This window comes from Botrytis byssoidea, assembly GCF_014898295.1.
Source record: "Botrytis byssoidea strain MUCL 94 chromosome Unknown BBYS_004, whole genome shotgun sequence".
Classification (NCBI taxonomy): Eukaryota; Fungi; Ascomycota; class Leotiomycetes; order Helotiales; family Sclerotiniaceae; genus Botrytis; species Botrytis byssoidea.
The window spans coordinates 676,839-692,527 of record NW_024065845.1 but is presented as its reverse complement, the minus strand read 5'-3'; the positions used below and the strand labels follow the sequence as shown (position 1 = coordinate 692,527).

Here is a 15,689-nt window from a genome sequence, read left to right as displayed (position 1 = left end):
TAGTGCTTGTTCAAACCTCTTCACCGTCCGTCTGTTCGATATTCGCACATACCACACTGCAATCATCATCACGGATCCAAAAATCAATCCGCGTATTAGCCATCCCGCAAATCTTTGTTCGATTCAGTTATTCGAGTAGAAGTTGAGCAGCATTCCATTGAAACGTCTCAAACATAATTCTTACTGTAAACAGTGTGCGTCTCAGTCAATACGAATCGAGTCAAGTCAAGTCAAGTCAAAACTAACTTACCCTCATCCTCACAAACCACAAACCCGCGAAACTTCCACCAGTCTCGGCTGCACATTCTCATTCGCCTCATCCATATACCTATTCCCAAAATCCTTAACCTCCCTCTCCAACCCCTCAATACTCTCACATCCCAGTATCTTAACCCCAGCCCCCTCCCCCTCCCCCTCACCCTTTCCACCCCTCATCAAGGGTTCCAGCACCCTCAAAATCCACGTCCGACAAGTTATTTCCCTCTCATTCAGCGTCCCATCCAGACTTCTAAAAACCTCATTCACATACCCCTCTTCCCCATCCGGGATCACCGCGATTTGAACAAGACCAACAAGAAGCGCTTCTTTCAAAATCCCTTTTGTGCTTCCGTGATCTACAGTCCAGCCTGCACCACGGTTTCGGACGTGGTATTTAATGCCGCCTTTCTGAGCGTTGTGGTGGAGGTAGAGTGCCCAGTGGAAGTCGTCGGGTTGGTTAGGGTATCCGCGAGTGAAGAGTGCGATGTAGAGTGCGTTGGGTTGGAGAGTTGATAGGGACATGGTGGGATTGATGTGGTTTAAATAGGTAAGATGGAAAATGGTTCGAAGGCGAGTGTGAGTTTGACTGACTGTAGGTTTCTCGGTATGTAGGTAGATATGTATGATTATTTCTCTAGATAACCAATTACTGATATGGTGATACTACTTTGGTGATGATAGATACCTACCTAGGTACTTCTATGAGTAGCCCTCCATAACATATCTAATCGTCAAAAAGATTTCCAAGATGAAAATAAAAGAACCTTCCAAGGTTTGTGTAGGAAATATCTAGGCCAAATATTGTATTAATCACATATGAACGATTAGTCCCATTGCTTGTTCGTGATATTTTCGTGCTCTTGTAAGATTTCCAAATAGTCAAGACGATTAGACAATTAGACAACTTCTAGTACAGTAAAACCACATTGTTGTAATTATTCTTTCCACAGCAACGATCCTGATGACATGAAGGAAGGCCACACAAATTCATATATTAATATAACACTACTTACAATTTCTCAACCATTTCAACTCTGTCTTCCTTTAATTCGGCGATTTTATACATCTATCATAATCATCTAGTTTACCTGTGTTTGCATACATATCTACCTAGTAAGGTTATAATACATAGGTACACACTTGAATATCCTCACACCCTTATCCATCAATATCACTACCTAGTAGGTATCACCATTACCAGAAAATAACAAGACAAGCCTCCTTTCGTAAATAGTCAAACCCTATCTATCGATTAATTCTCTTCACAATTAGTAATACCTACCTACCTAGTAGTATTCAATCCAGATCTCAGAAATATGGTAGCATACCTAGGTGGTTTGATATTTCTGTTAATCTCCTGGTCTAGTATTGTATATAATATTATCACATTACAATAATAACAAAAAATCCTATGAAAATAAGATTCATCGTTTCCAGGTATAAGTATTGTTACATCGGTGCCTACCTAAGGTATCTGAGTAGAGAAAAACAAAAAAAGATAGATATTTAGGTTCACGTTCCTGAATCCACAGGTTAATTAACTCGAAAAATTCAAACCTTACTTAGGTACTGGTTACTAACTTTAGGTACCTACGTACCTGACTACCTAGTATATTATTTTATCCTACCAGATACCTTAGCTTATTCTTAGTAGGTATTACTAGGTAGGTTTTTAATAACCATAGTTATACGAAATATATACATATAAAGTTAACTATACATACAAACATACGAAGATACGATACGATCGGACCAATAAACTGAGCAAAAGATGTTTAGGCAAGAAATTAATAAAATCGAATGGAATGAAATGGAAGTTATGGAACAGAATTAGTTGATATAGGTATACTAGATATACTAGATATACTTGTATAGGCACCTGAATACTGGCTTGGCTGATACGGGTACTCAAGTCAGCCGATCAAAATGCCACGGTTCCAATGTTCCAAAGTTCCAAACCAGAACTCCGGATTTTGTGTGGTTACACGGCATGTGTGTGGACGACCTGGCTTGGGTAGGTAGGTAGAGAGGTAGGCACTGGAATGAAAGGTGGTGAGGGCTGTGATTTGGAATAGCTAATAGACACCGCTTTTCTACGTATGGTATTGGATGCGGATGGATCATAAATTGTAATGCGGATAGAAAGTTGGATTTTATGTCTACCTACTGGTTTCATATCTTAGATAGGTATCTGGGTATCTGGGTATCTGGGTATCTAGGTATCTAGGTATCTATAATATCATAAGCGCAATAAGAAATCTATCTATCCATCTCTCTCTATCCTCAAACAACTCGAGAACACCTCCTCGAGAACTCCTAGTAAAGATGAACGCAAACCCTTACAAAGATCATCACTCTTCTGTGTTTCGTTTCGACTTTCGAGTTTCATCTTACAAAAGCGGATACAAATATGGACAATCCGAAAATTATTCAGGGTCCACTCCATATTTTCAGTGCTTGATCACTGACTGCTGATTAGGGGTCTTGGAAGCTTGGATGGAGTGTGCAATCGAGGAAAAGGGCAGGTGAGTGTCCGTACGGACTACGGAGTATGCATTGCGCGGGCTGGGGAGGGACGTGATTAGTACGAAGTAGATGGATGGATACTTGCTACTCGGTATGTTTTCTTAGCACGTATCGAGGGAGGCTGTAGGTCGGTGGATGGACGGGATTCTGTGGGGATGAATGGATCGGGGGATGGGTAGGTGGGGGATTGCGTTTTGAATCATTACCGAGTATGTACGAGTAACTTATCTGAGGGTTTGAGGAATTCGGGGATTGATGGATTGATGGATTGATGATCTCGATTGTTTGAAGAGGATGGTGATGGATGGGAAAGGGATGTGTGAAAGATATAGATGAGTGAGTGAGTAGTAGGTAGGTAGGTAGGTAGGTAGGTAAAGATAGAAAATAATTGAACGTCATAACTTGGAATTCTCCTTTCATTTATTTCTTCACTCGACAACAATACGATGGATACATACACAACCACATCCCAAATCTAACCTCGGATATCATATCACCTCTCCTTCATCAAACCGAACAGGCCATTGCATTGCCCCTCGTGGCGATGGTTACATTATATGGGGCAAACAGGGGGAGAAGCAAGGGGGATTTGAGAATTGATAATAACATACCCCAGCTCCTTCCTTTCTATGGAGTACCAAGTATGTACCGTACCTAATCGGACTGGCGAGAGAGTTGACTGTACAGAGTATGTTTCCCCATCCTTCATTCTTCATTCTCACACGCAGGGTGGATGGATGCGATTATCTCAATTGAAATGAAATACGATGTACATTTCACAATTGATCATCAGAGTAATAAAATATGTTGAGAAACATAACTATCTCCTAGATTGTGACTCGTGAGATGGTATCTCGTTTCTCCCTACTAAATTAGATCTCCATCGCTTGGCCGTTTAATCAACCCAACCCCTGGTTATCGATAAAGGAAGGGATTGATTGATTCATCAATTCAATCATTTAGTTATTCAATTAATCAATCAATTGTTCATTCATTCGTATTATACCTATACCTACCCAAGGTAGTATGTGTGACTAAAAACACATTGGAATCCTTTTTACATACCATACACACATACCACACATACCACACATACCACACATACCACACATACCACACATACCACACATACCAGACCATCCCATCCCACCCCATCCCTATCATACCGACCTTTCATCCAAACCTCAATTATTAATAAGTGCATACGAAGTACAAAATACGAACTTGGCCTTGTCAATTAAATGAATCTCTGACATCACTTCCAATACGAATCATCATTATTCATCTTCTGTGGTCTTACTTGTTCTTCACTTCAAATCATTTAAACCAATATCAAAAAGACACATACCACCAAGGTCTCATCATACCTATTCAAACCTAAACGTGGAGACTATCTGGAATAGAGACCATCACCATCACCATCACCATCGTCCCATCACATCACATCTCATCCCTTCCGCTTGGACTCGAAGAAATATCAAAATAGAAATTACGGAGCACACACAACAAACAAAAGAATTCAAACTACCTACTCAACTACTTATAACTAGCCAGTCTAATCATTCGTTACACCATTGTCATTGTCGATCCTTCAAACTATAAACTTCATACAATTCTATATTTGTTACAAAGGTTCCCTCCCATTCAATTGGTGCTTGAAAATTCAATTGATGACTGTGGATTAAGATTGGCTACTTCATCAACCTCCCAGCCACCAATCATAATCATATCTTTCGTACCCGACTTCTATACCTTTCATACGAGACTCCATTTCTTGGGAATCTGAACTCAAACTCAGTCTTTACTTGCATATTCCATACTCAAAAACTCACTCTAAGCAATACTTCTCAGGGTATTATCGAAAAGGATCCATCCCATCCCGCATATTTGAAACCAGCATTTTCCTGGTTGAGGATCCTCCCATTCGAAACAAGCCGCAACCGCAGAATGAGTGAACTGCGCAACGTCACCTTCATGCGTTAAACTTTTCCTACGATCATCTCCTTATTTCACAGTTCTATAGACGCTTCTTCTCCGTTCGCCATATCAAAGAATTGAGAAATCATGTCTATAGATGTTGCTCTACAATCTGTTGCATTCTACGTATTATCCTGCGCTACGTGCGCCAAGATTAGCCATAGAAGGAAAGCCAAAGAACAAGCCAAACGAGAACGAGTCGAAAAACATGCATTGGAAACCGAACAACCGGGCCTGTATAGGCACCCTTCCCCGTTCTCGACAAATCCATACTGGACAGAAGAAATCATGATGGGGCCCGGTCCACCGAATAAAAAAGGAAATAAGAAGGATAAGAATGGAAGTCAGAGAGGATTGAATACAGCAGGACAAGGGAGTAGTTATGCGAGTAGTGCGGGGATGAGTACGGATACTGGCAGTAGTCCTACGGTGGTTGAAGAAGGATCTCGAATATCGGGAGAGGGGTGGAATCGGAAACGATATCAACGAGAAGATGAGCAACTTTGGGGTAGGGAAACTTATGGACCGGGTCATAGAATTATGGATGCAATTACAAGAGCTTCGGAATCTGCGGGGAGAATGTTCAATATGGATGGGAGACCTAGCAGTAAACATGGATCGGATGGAAATCCAGAGTCGTATTATATTGCGAGGAATCCGCCAGTTAACGACTTACATCCACCAATTGTTAGTACGGCACCAAGGAGTAAAGAAGAAACGAGATGGATGATACAACCACCTCCTTCGGCAAAAGTAATGGAAGGTAAGGAGAGAGTGGTCAGTACTAGTAGAAATCGAGCAGGCAGTCATGGGAGTAGTCGAAGAGGTACAGAAGGTCAACCATTGGGACGGATCGTCACGGAAAAACTCATCGATGCCAAAGTCCAACGTGGAGAAACTCCTTCCAAATTGGAAATCCGTTCTTTCACAAACAGAGGTCAACAACACGATCGAAACAGAAGTTCATCGGCAGATTCCTGCAGCTCTTCAGATGGTAATACAACGAGACGATCCAGAAAACCATCTCCAATCACGGTTCCCAAAGCTGCAAATAGTAAACCCCGTGGAAAAGCAGAGCATGTCCCTATACGAGACTCGGAAGTGGCAACGGAAATGCGGGAAACGAATGCGAATGCGAATGGGAGACCTCTTCTAGCGACCATTGTCAGCTCGTCAAATGTGGTTCCACAGTTACATAAGAGTCAAAGTACGGATTTGCCATTGAGAGAATTGTCGGGATCGACTATTGGAAATGGAAATGGAAATGGAAATTCGTGGATGAATGCCAGAGAGTATAGAGCTGCAGCTGCTAGTGAACCGCTTCCGAATACGAAGAGAGAGGAGGCTATGACAATGAATGAGGGAAAATCGTCAAAGCCGGAACATGTGGAGGGATGTCCTAAGCATGGTGATTTACAGGCATAAATGTCACTCTCTTGGGGATATGATGGGAAAACCCATACGTGATTATGATTATCGCCTGACCACAGCGTTCATTTTTTATCTTCTCTTTTTCTTTTCTTTTGTTTCTCTACTTGGGACAGTGGTTCCATTTTTCCAACCCAACTTTTGTCCGTTTTTGTCTGGTCTCAAAACTGTCGGGTTTAGCATATCGAAATCATTGGTCTTGATTGGTATTGATTTGGATATTGGACAATGGAGCAGGCGTTATAAAATTTCGGCCAGGGAATACATACGTCTTGGGCTTGATAGCGAAAAAGAATGGTGTATAGGTGTTTGGGGATTAAAGATTTGTTTACTTGTTTTGTTTTACGCCTTTCTGTGTTTATATTTTGTTTTTGTATGGGGAATGGGTGTTTTTCTCTCTGCCTTTCTTTTTCTTTTCTCTTTCTTGGAGATAGGATGGCGTTTAGCATTCTGGCGGGCGGCAATTGGACTCGGTTGGTTGGAGTTGAAGTGGGAACGGGCGTTGAAAGGGGGTTCGGGTGTTTATGGTTCGATGGATGGATAGCATTGGTGTTTTTCATGAGGTTTGGAGAGGTTGTGGGGGAGGAGAGGGATGTGTATATGCATTTTGATGTGGTTATGATTTGTGAGATGTGCGTTTGAGGAGATCTGGAAAATTGGGATGGGAGGAGGAGGGGGGAAAGCGGGTGAAAGATAGGAAAGGGGAATGATGAATTTGTTTGAGTTGAATTGAATTAAAGAATGAGGAGGGAGAGAAAAGAAGAAAGAATAGAGGAAAGGGAAGAGAAGGCACGAGAGGATCAAGGTGGAATAGGCAAATAGGAGGATAGGAGAAGCGAAGGAATTCAAAGCAAATCAAAATACATTAAATGAAAACAAATAAAACAATTCAAATCATATCATATCTCATCCCATCCCATCCCATCTGTTCATTCGTGTGAATCCAACTATTGATGCAAAGCCAGTGTTTAAGCTTGTGAAATTTAGTGAATTCCAAAAATTTAGTTGTTGAATTGAGTTGAGTTAAGTTGAATTGAATTGATATTAACCCAATCAGACGAATAATACAAATTACCTCTCATTTTCATTTTCATTTTCATTTTCATTTCTACTCTTCTCTTCCTCCTTTCCTCAATCTCCTTTCAAATCCCTCCTCCCTCAAATGCCCCCTTCAAATTCTTCCCTCAAATCCCCCCTTCAAATCCCCTCATCTACTTTCCCTTCCCTTGCTCTTTAAATCCCTCTCTTGAAAAAAGGAGACGGAGAGAAAAAGAAAAGTCAAATACCTACCTACCTGAGTCATCTACCTATTTATCTACCTATCTACCTACCTATCTAGCTATCTATCTAATACTTCACCCTTCACCCCAAACACCCTTCACCCACCTATCCACCTATCCACCTATCCATTCCAATCCATCCAATCCGACAAATCCGACAAATCCACTTTAAAGTTCAAGAATCATTCGAGGTCATTTATGTAGGTATCTATTTATCATTTTTTTATATACACTCTTATATATACTCTTATATACACTCTTATATACACTCTTATATACACTCTTATATACACTCTTATATACACTCTTATATACACTCTTATATACACTCTTATATATCCATCCAATTCATCCAATTCATTCCATTCCAATTCATACAATCAAATCCACTTCAAAGTTCTGACTTCAAAGTCCAATCCAGATTCCATTTATCTCCCTAATACCTCCCTAATACCTCCCTCCCCCTCTCACAGTATCAATACCACCATCACCACACCAGCAGAGAGAGAGGAAAAGAAAAGAAAAAGAAAAAGAAAAGAAAAACATACAAAACCCTGAATACAGAACCCTGAATACAGAACCCCTCTCACAACACGAGAGAAATTGAAATAATATATAGACAAGTAGATAGACTATGAGTAGCTCGAGTATACACATTCACATCCTCATTCACATCCCAATTTCCCCTCCCATCTACACTCCTATCATTCTCACTCTCATTTCCCACTGCATTTCAACATCCAGTACTCGTAACAGATATTCCTAACAGATATCTTCCATTGATATATTTATTCTCCAATAATATTCTCTACCTTAACTACTACTATTCTTATTCCCAACTGTATTCAAGCGGGTTCATGTCCCAACATTCAATACCCAACTTTACCCAATCCACGGATAGGTAGGTAGGTATAGAATCACGCACGCTATCCTGTCTTTCTCATACAATGTATGCACAACCAGCCTCTTTCATACCTCTGCTTCTTACTTATTGTTTCGTCTCCATCTCAGCCCCCGGCAATCCGGTCCGATTCAATCCCATCCCATCCAACGATGGCAAAAGAATCGATACCCCAAAAAAGCAAAGACAAAAAAAATAACGCCAAACGCTCGCTGTATGAAACAAACGCATACACAAAAGTTTTCCATTCCAAATCCTGAAATCCTGAAATCTCGAATCATCATTATCCTGATTCTCGATTCAGAAAGTGATATAATATTTGTATCTCCCACTCAACTCCTTTCCTCCTTCGCCTATACAGGCCTTTATTTTCCATCCGCCATTTTCCTACTAGCCTTTTTAATAATATTCGCTGTCTTTTCCACCAGTTTCTTTGCTAGTCCCCAATCACCTACTTCGACTGCGTCACGGATAGCAGGGAAAAATGCCTCATCATATCCAGACCAGAGTTGTGGGCCAAAGATTACATGTTTGAATTGGGTTCTGTTAGGTATCTGTTTTAAGATGTTAGTAGATGTTATCGATGAGAGATGAAAGGTATGAAGACAATTGGGGACATGAGGTGATAGGGGGAAAAGACAGGAAACCCAAAGCAAAGAGAAAGAAAACATACCCCACCACCCTCCTCCAAATCCAAAAGATGCGTTTCGAAATTCGCCATTCGAGTATTATGACTCTTTCTATGACTTGCCAATCCCGGACTTTCAAATCCTCCACTTCCCAATACCAATCCATCCCATTCTAATTCAAACTTCTCAAACCTTCTCGAATCTTGCGCAAATTGTAATGCTGCTTCTCTCAATGGTTCTGTTGACCATGGTACATTACCAGCTTGATTTGGTCCTTTTGATTCTGCCCAATTTTCTAATTCCATTACCCATTTAGTAACCGATGCAGAATATGCTCTAATATCAAACGGCAAAACCGCTCTATCGCAGAACTCAAGAATGAGAAGAGCCCATACTTGAGCTAGAAGTTTATGGTACTGAAAACCAGGATCTCCTTGACTGGCCATCCATTCAAAATTATCATACGCAGAATGATAAGGATAAACTGGTCCCTCGAATCCGAAATCCAAAGAAGAAGTTCCTGCCATATCTTGAAACGCGACATAATCACTTCCGGCACCTAGACCATCTAGTTGCGCTTTCCTTTCATCCCAAAGTTGTCTTAGTGTTGCATTTTTAACAGGATCAGTTGTGCGATCTAGAACTCTAAGAAGTGCTTTCTTGAAAACTGGACTTCCAGCGGCCCGGAATGTGTCGCCACCAACTGCTACATCAACGTTTAAGTAAACAAAAGCATCTTTACGTAATTTCTCTATGTTCTTTTCGACATGTTCCGTAGATCCGATGAGGTTGTATTCCTCACCATCCCAAGAAGCAAATTCGATAGTACGTTGTGGACGCCAACCTCGTGAAACAAGATCACCAAATATATGCATAACTTCGAGGAAAACGGCTGTACCCGAACCGGGATCCGTTGCACCAAAAACCCAAGCATCACGATGATTACCAACAATGATAGATTTCTCTTGTTGTTCAACACCGGTAATTTTTCCCAAAACATTCCAAATTGGTTGTTGCTCAACTTCATCCTGTTCATTAACAAGATGAACTTTGGGGGTTGAAAGATTTCCAGACCAATATTTGACATCAGGAACTGCACCTTGCCATTCTGGAGGACATTCTTCTCCAAATCCCTGAATGGATTGTAAAAGCCTTTGTGCATCTCCCCACGAGATTGGAATACTAGGAATACTAGTCAAGCCTGGATTGTTCTCTTTCGGTACACGTTTCGCTCCTTTTACGCTTGCCCATCCAGGTGTGAGGACATCCCCAACTACCCAGCTCATTAAACTGACTGCGCCTCGTTGAACTCCATCTTTGGGCATATATCGACCATTGGGGGCGGTATCACCTAATGTAAATCCATCATCTGCAGGATCACTGTACATTATCACAGCTTTGAAACCCCAAGGTTCCGCAGCCTTGACCTTCAAAGCTCTGTCTCCTTGTGTACCATAATATCTGACCAAAGCAATTGCCCCTCTAGTATCAATTCCACCGTCGTAAAAGGTTTTGTAATCGGCTTGTGAACCATAATTACAGTATAACAATGGACCTGTAACATCTCCTGCTTTCGAATGTCCATGGAAAACCGGTGTTTGTTGTCTCGGTGGATTTGTGTAAAGTTGCGGTTCATCGATCTTTGCCTGCCAAATCGGATTCCCATCTTCGCCAAGTAATTCGATTTTCCTCCCTCCCTCCTTTGGATAGTTTAGATAAACTCCATATTCATCCATCTTTACGTCCTCCAATCCATTCTTCACCATAAGTTCTTGAACGATTTCTGCCAAAATATAATCTCCCTCCGTACCCGCCAAATGATCCGTCTCCGTAATTCTATTCATCCACCTCATAATTCTCTCTTCCGAAACACTTTCCTGCACAAATATCCTTACGCTCTCCGCAGGGAACATCTGGCCTCCAATCCTATTCGCCGCATTCGAAAACAGATCACTCATAAACAACAAATATACCACTGCCATAACGAGCAGTATTGCGAAAATCCTCCCAATCACTATACAAAAATTGGCATCGATTTTTGGCCAGCCAATCCTCCGTATCCAAGGTATTCGCGATGATAAAGATGCGGAAAGACTCGACATTCGTTTCCCCCACGTCGATTGTTCGGTTTGCGGATCCTGTATTTCCATCTCTTCCATCTCTCTACGCACTTCATCGTCATCCTCACTTTGGCGTTCTCCATGTTGATTTAGAAACGTATCCTGTTCCGTACTGCCTCGATTCGAAATGCCATCTTCAGTGGGAGGAGGGCGATAACCAGCTCTGCGAGTGGGAACTGGAATTCTGGCTCCGACATCAGGGCCCAGCAGACCTTCTCTTTCGGCGGGATGTGCAGTTTCATTCGAGGAATCGGAACGGGAGATTATGGGTGTTGAGCTCTGAGAGGATTCGCCGATGGCTTCGGAGTAGGTGGGTATGGGGAGAGATTCGTAGATGTGCTTTTCGTCCGGCATTGTGAAAGTTGTGCCAATTTGTTAGATATGGAAGAGGGAGATACCACTTCTCTTGGTGGTTGAGTTTGTGTGCTAACGATTGATAATGTTGTCAATTGATAAGGTTGCGAATACGAAGGGCGGCCGTATAGAAGGACAATGGACGTTTCGATAGATCTCTAAATATTAATGTCCTTTCGAACTCCTTGATTCACAAAATTCTCCAAAAGAATTATGAATCCCTCCAGTGCTTCTTGAAAACTTCAGGCCAGCTGTTATTTCAATACTTATTGTATGATTTCGAAGTTTCAAAGTATTGTGAATTTCTTTGGTGGCTTAAAAGTTGAAGCATATTCGAAAGTCAATGGGTTATCTGCGACACAGAAAATCACGGACTCTCATTATCAAGGGATTCGCGTCTTCGGTAACCTTCCCCTGTCGATAAATCCACCAGTGATTTAGATCTGCAAGAATACGGAGAAAGGAATATGTAAGATTATGAAACGGTTTGTGATAAGAACCTAGCAATATATATATATATATATGTAAAAGGACTAACGAAGCATCACAATTCATTATTCACGATCTAGATGTTGGAGAGACGTTCTCTATACCTTAAATTGTGAATAAATCCTGTTACTATATTCTGTTTAGCCAAACAACTTAAGCAAATCTTTCATAAGATTGCATCTCACGCTTCAGTGATCTTTAGAAGTTCACGTTGCACATATTCAGAGCTATTTCGATTATCATCTCTTCTTACATACGTAGCCTATAGCTATGTTGATGTTTGCCAATTAAATCAAACCCATCACTTTTTTGCTTAAAAACGAGCCAAGTAAAATCTAAGTACATTCGCTGCATTATTTTGGTCTTCGTAAACATGAGTGCTGGCTTCCGAGAAAAAATCATACCCAGGGTCTCTCTCTTTCCCTCTTGTCTCCATCAAAGCAATTAACCCCAAGCCATCTCACATAAATTTACATCGAGTATGATCCATTTCATGCTCATAGAAAGCTATTAATAAAATAAAGGAGATGGTATTTGCTTGTGCTTTAAGGTGCAGCTGCTGTCACTACACCTTCATAGTTTCGAGAAGTAATATTATCCAAAGTACGTTGGAAATGCTTTCTTGGTTCGTTAATTGTAGCAGAATCTTGATTGCCTTGAAGATTTGAATGGATCAATTCAATGAGACCGTTTAGATATTTTGTTGTGACCTATCGATTCTGTTAGATGTGTGTCTTTGTGATTATGTATGAACGAAGTACTTACGGCTTCATTCTCTTGCTCGAAATAATAGACATAACGATTGAGAATCTCAACAAAAAGTTCCACCGAGACAGCAGTATCCATACATGCATCTGCAACGCGGAGTGCACGCTGAAGGCACTCAAGGACACGCTTCCCATCACGATAGAGCTATGATGTGTTAGCTGTTGTCCTAAATGTGATGGTAACAATTGAAACTTACATTCTTTTCATCCGTCTCCCCCTTTGCTGCGATAGGCACAGCCCACCAAAGGTGACTTGCTAAGAATACAGCACGACATTGATCAGGCTTCTTCAATAGCTTACTACCATGTAGAGCGCATTTGGTAATGAGAGTGTCATAGTTCTCCTTGCTGAAATTTCGTGTTTCATGCAGAGCAGACGCAATAACACAGACTGCTTGGAATTGAGCCCTAGAGTCGCTAATGCTTTCTTCGTAGATAGTGAATGCTTGGGCAAAGAACTCGTAGCTAACCTCCTCAAAATTGGTCTGATCAGCAATTTGTCCACAGGCCACAAAGAGCCTCAGACAAAGCTCAGCAGACCCAGACACTCGGGTATACATAGTTGAGAGAGCTGAATGCATAAATTTGAAAAGAGCTGATATTTGTGACTCCCAGTTATCATCATAGTGTTCTCTGGCCTTGAAACGTCTTGCAAGCTTCATGGCTGACGTTATAAGAGCCGGAGTTGTAAACTTCACACGCTCATTTCCTTCCGAATAAGCGGCCTTGGTAGTTTGTAGAAGCTTAAATTGTGTATCGTTGTCATCGCTATGGATTAAATGAACGATTCTAGCCAACCATCCCTGCTCTTCTATCGTTTCATCAGTCTCAACGGATTTGCGCTGTACGCCAGCGTAGCTGGCTGGGGGTTGAGATCCTTCCTTGATTAGAACCTTAAGGACTTCGAGAACTCCCTCTAGCGAGGCTATTGTAGAGATTTTGGTTGAGTTGCCTTGTAAGGTGCGAGCGACTTCACCAGCAACAGCTCGACGTGTTGGATATATTTGGAGTTGTAGTAGTGGGATATAAGTTGGAAGGGATAAGGCTGTAAAAATAGAAGCGTAGGAGTTGATTGGTGTCAGAAGCAAGTTTAGAATATTTTTCTGTGCCTCTGGAGAATGTAACTCAGGAGTGTTGGCATATGCTTTAACCCTTTCTGAGGCATAATTCAGGACCTGGTCGACATAATCTAGACGATCGGGATGGACTTTTAGTGCTAAATTGACCAAGGACACCAACAATGCCAAGGTATCTTGTACGGACAAGCGCTGAGAAGCAACAAGATGCATCACTTGGTCAAAGAATATCTCATACAGCTTGATGTTCTCAGGAACGGCATTTGGCCTGTCATTGGCGCCATCATTAACAGTTGTCTCAGCAACTGACTGAGTATCAACTTCAGTTGGAGCTAAGCTGAGACTATCATCCGTTTGTTCATTTGGTTTCGAGTCTGTGTCGGCTCCATTTGTCTCGGCCGACGGGCTATCACCGTTTGACTCTGAGGACTCCGGTGCTGTAGTTGAGTCTGGCTTCGAATCAGCAGCCTTGCTCTCCTTATTCAACCGAGTTGTTTCGAGCAACTTAGCAACAGCCTCCTGCTCTAACTTCTCGCGGTCTACTCCAGAAGTCGCTTCTGATTCTCGTGCAGCATATGCAGAAAGTCTATCCATCATAGCTATGACAATGACTTTCATATTTACATGAGGATTCAATCTCGATACAGCCGCTAAGAATTGGTCCAAGGTGTGAAGGTGATATTCATCAGGGAAGACCTGTGTGATTACTTCTAGCAAATATTCTTGGGCTAGAACATCCCGACATTGCACTACTTGTTCAAGTAATGGCTGAAGAATCGTATTCTTGTAGACTTCCAGATCCACTAATTGACTTAATCGAACTAGATTACTTCCGACTAGTAATTGAAGTTCTTTCCTCTCTTGTGTCCTCATCTCTCTTTCTCGGGAATGGCCTTGGTGTTGTAGTCGTACCCATAGCTTGTTCATTTCCACGAAATTTGTAAGAACAAAACTTATCGAATCCGTCAGATTTCCTTCTGGTCCATCACCATCCCCTTGGGGTAGATGTTCGCGAGCTTGTCCGGATAGGTAATATCTGAGGAATAACCCTCTAGTGGGATGTTGTACTCCACGACTCATTTCCATCATATCCTTCATGATTTCCTTAACTGGCGCTTCTGGCACACCCATATAGACTGTACCAACTGTTACCATCAAGTAAAGTCGAGGAACAATGTTTCCAGCATATTGAACAAGCTCGTAAAGGTCGGCGAGATGATGAGTGGGATGGGAATCTTTGAGGTGAGAGGATAGGTGTCGCAAAGCATCAAACACTGCCATGTATAATTCATAGTACTGCTTCGGCCCTAAACTGCTCGTTCGAAGCTCGGAGACAAGTGTTGAACTACAAGTTTTAAAAGGGACAAATCAGCACAAGATCATTTTCATCTGGCGCATTCATTATAACCATTGCAACCACATAGATCAGCTTCAAATAACCCGATTCATTGACATACCTGCACTTCAAAGCATCCATAAGCTTCCCTGGACTTTCTAAACATCGTCGCATAAGTTGTGTTTGTTGACGGACAACATTCAAGGCATCTTCAAGGAGTCGTGCCTGATCCTCCACGACTTGAGGTGGAGAAGCCATTATGGCAGACTTTCAGGTACAGTTGCTTGCGCAGCAGAGATTATTCGTAGCCCAAGCAAATAACAATTCGTGAATGGTTGAGCGATTAATGTAGATATCAGATATTCGTATAGGATTCGAAGATTAACTGGTGACGACCAGTTTCCGGGGGAAGGAACGCTAATAAGCCTCCCAATGTACAATTGATTGACAAGGATTGCCCTTGTCCAATCATGTATTAACGGATGAAGAGTTTATCCGACTTCCGAAAAGCGTCACCAGTCTTGGACGGAATTCCAGATTTGATAAGA

At 41.7% G+C, this 15,689-nt stretch overlaps 4 protein-coding genes across 4 annotated transcripts; 1 reads left to right on the top strand and 3 right to left on the bottom strand.

The window, feature by feature from the left end:
• Positions 1-258: 258 nt before the first annotated feature.
• On the bottom strand, positions 259-780 carry EAE97_002317 (uncharacterized protein; the record flags this gene model as incomplete). Its single annotated transcript, XM_038872828.1, has 1 exon — positions 259-780. The coding sequence occupies one exon, from the start codon at positions 778-780 to the stop codon at positions 259-261; it is 522 nt and encodes a 173-aa protein (XP_038736034.1).
• Positions 781-4,848: 4,068 nt separating this feature from the next.
• EAE97_002316 (uncharacterized protein) lies at positions 4,849-6,186 on the top strand (the record flags this gene model as incomplete). The annotated part of the gene is made up of 1 exon (XM_038872827.1): positions 4,849-6,186. One exon carries the CDS (start codon positions 4,849-4,851, stop codon positions 6,184-6,186), a length of 1,338 nt encoding a protein of 445 aa, XP_038736033.1.
• Positions 6,187-8,735: 2,549 nt separating this feature from the next.
• Positions 8,736-11,473, bottom strand: EAE97_002315 (uncharacterized protein; the record flags this gene model as incomplete). Its single annotated transcript, XM_038872826.1, has 2 exons — positions 8,736-8,924; positions 9,044-11,473. The coding sequence occupies 2 exons, from the start codon at positions 11,471-11,473 to the stop codon at positions 8,736-8,738; spliced, it is 2,619 nt and encodes an 872-aa protein (XP_038736032.1).
• A 705-nt stretch (positions 11,474-12,178) lies between these two features.
• On the bottom strand, positions 12,179-15,587 carry EAE97_002314 (uncharacterized protein). Its single transcript, XM_038872825.1, has 4 exons — positions 15,263-15,587; positions 12,927-15,150; positions 12,728-12,874; positions 12,179-12,672 (listed from the first exon to the last, which is right to left on the bottom strand). The coding sequence occupies exons 1-4, from the start codon at positions 15,397-15,399 to the stop codon at positions 12,508-12,510; spliced, it is 2,673 nt and encodes an 890-aa protein (XP_038736031.1). The 5' UTR covers positions 15,400-15,587; the 3' UTR covers positions 12,179-12,507.
• Between the last annotated feature and the right edge of the window lie 102 nt (positions 15,588-15,689).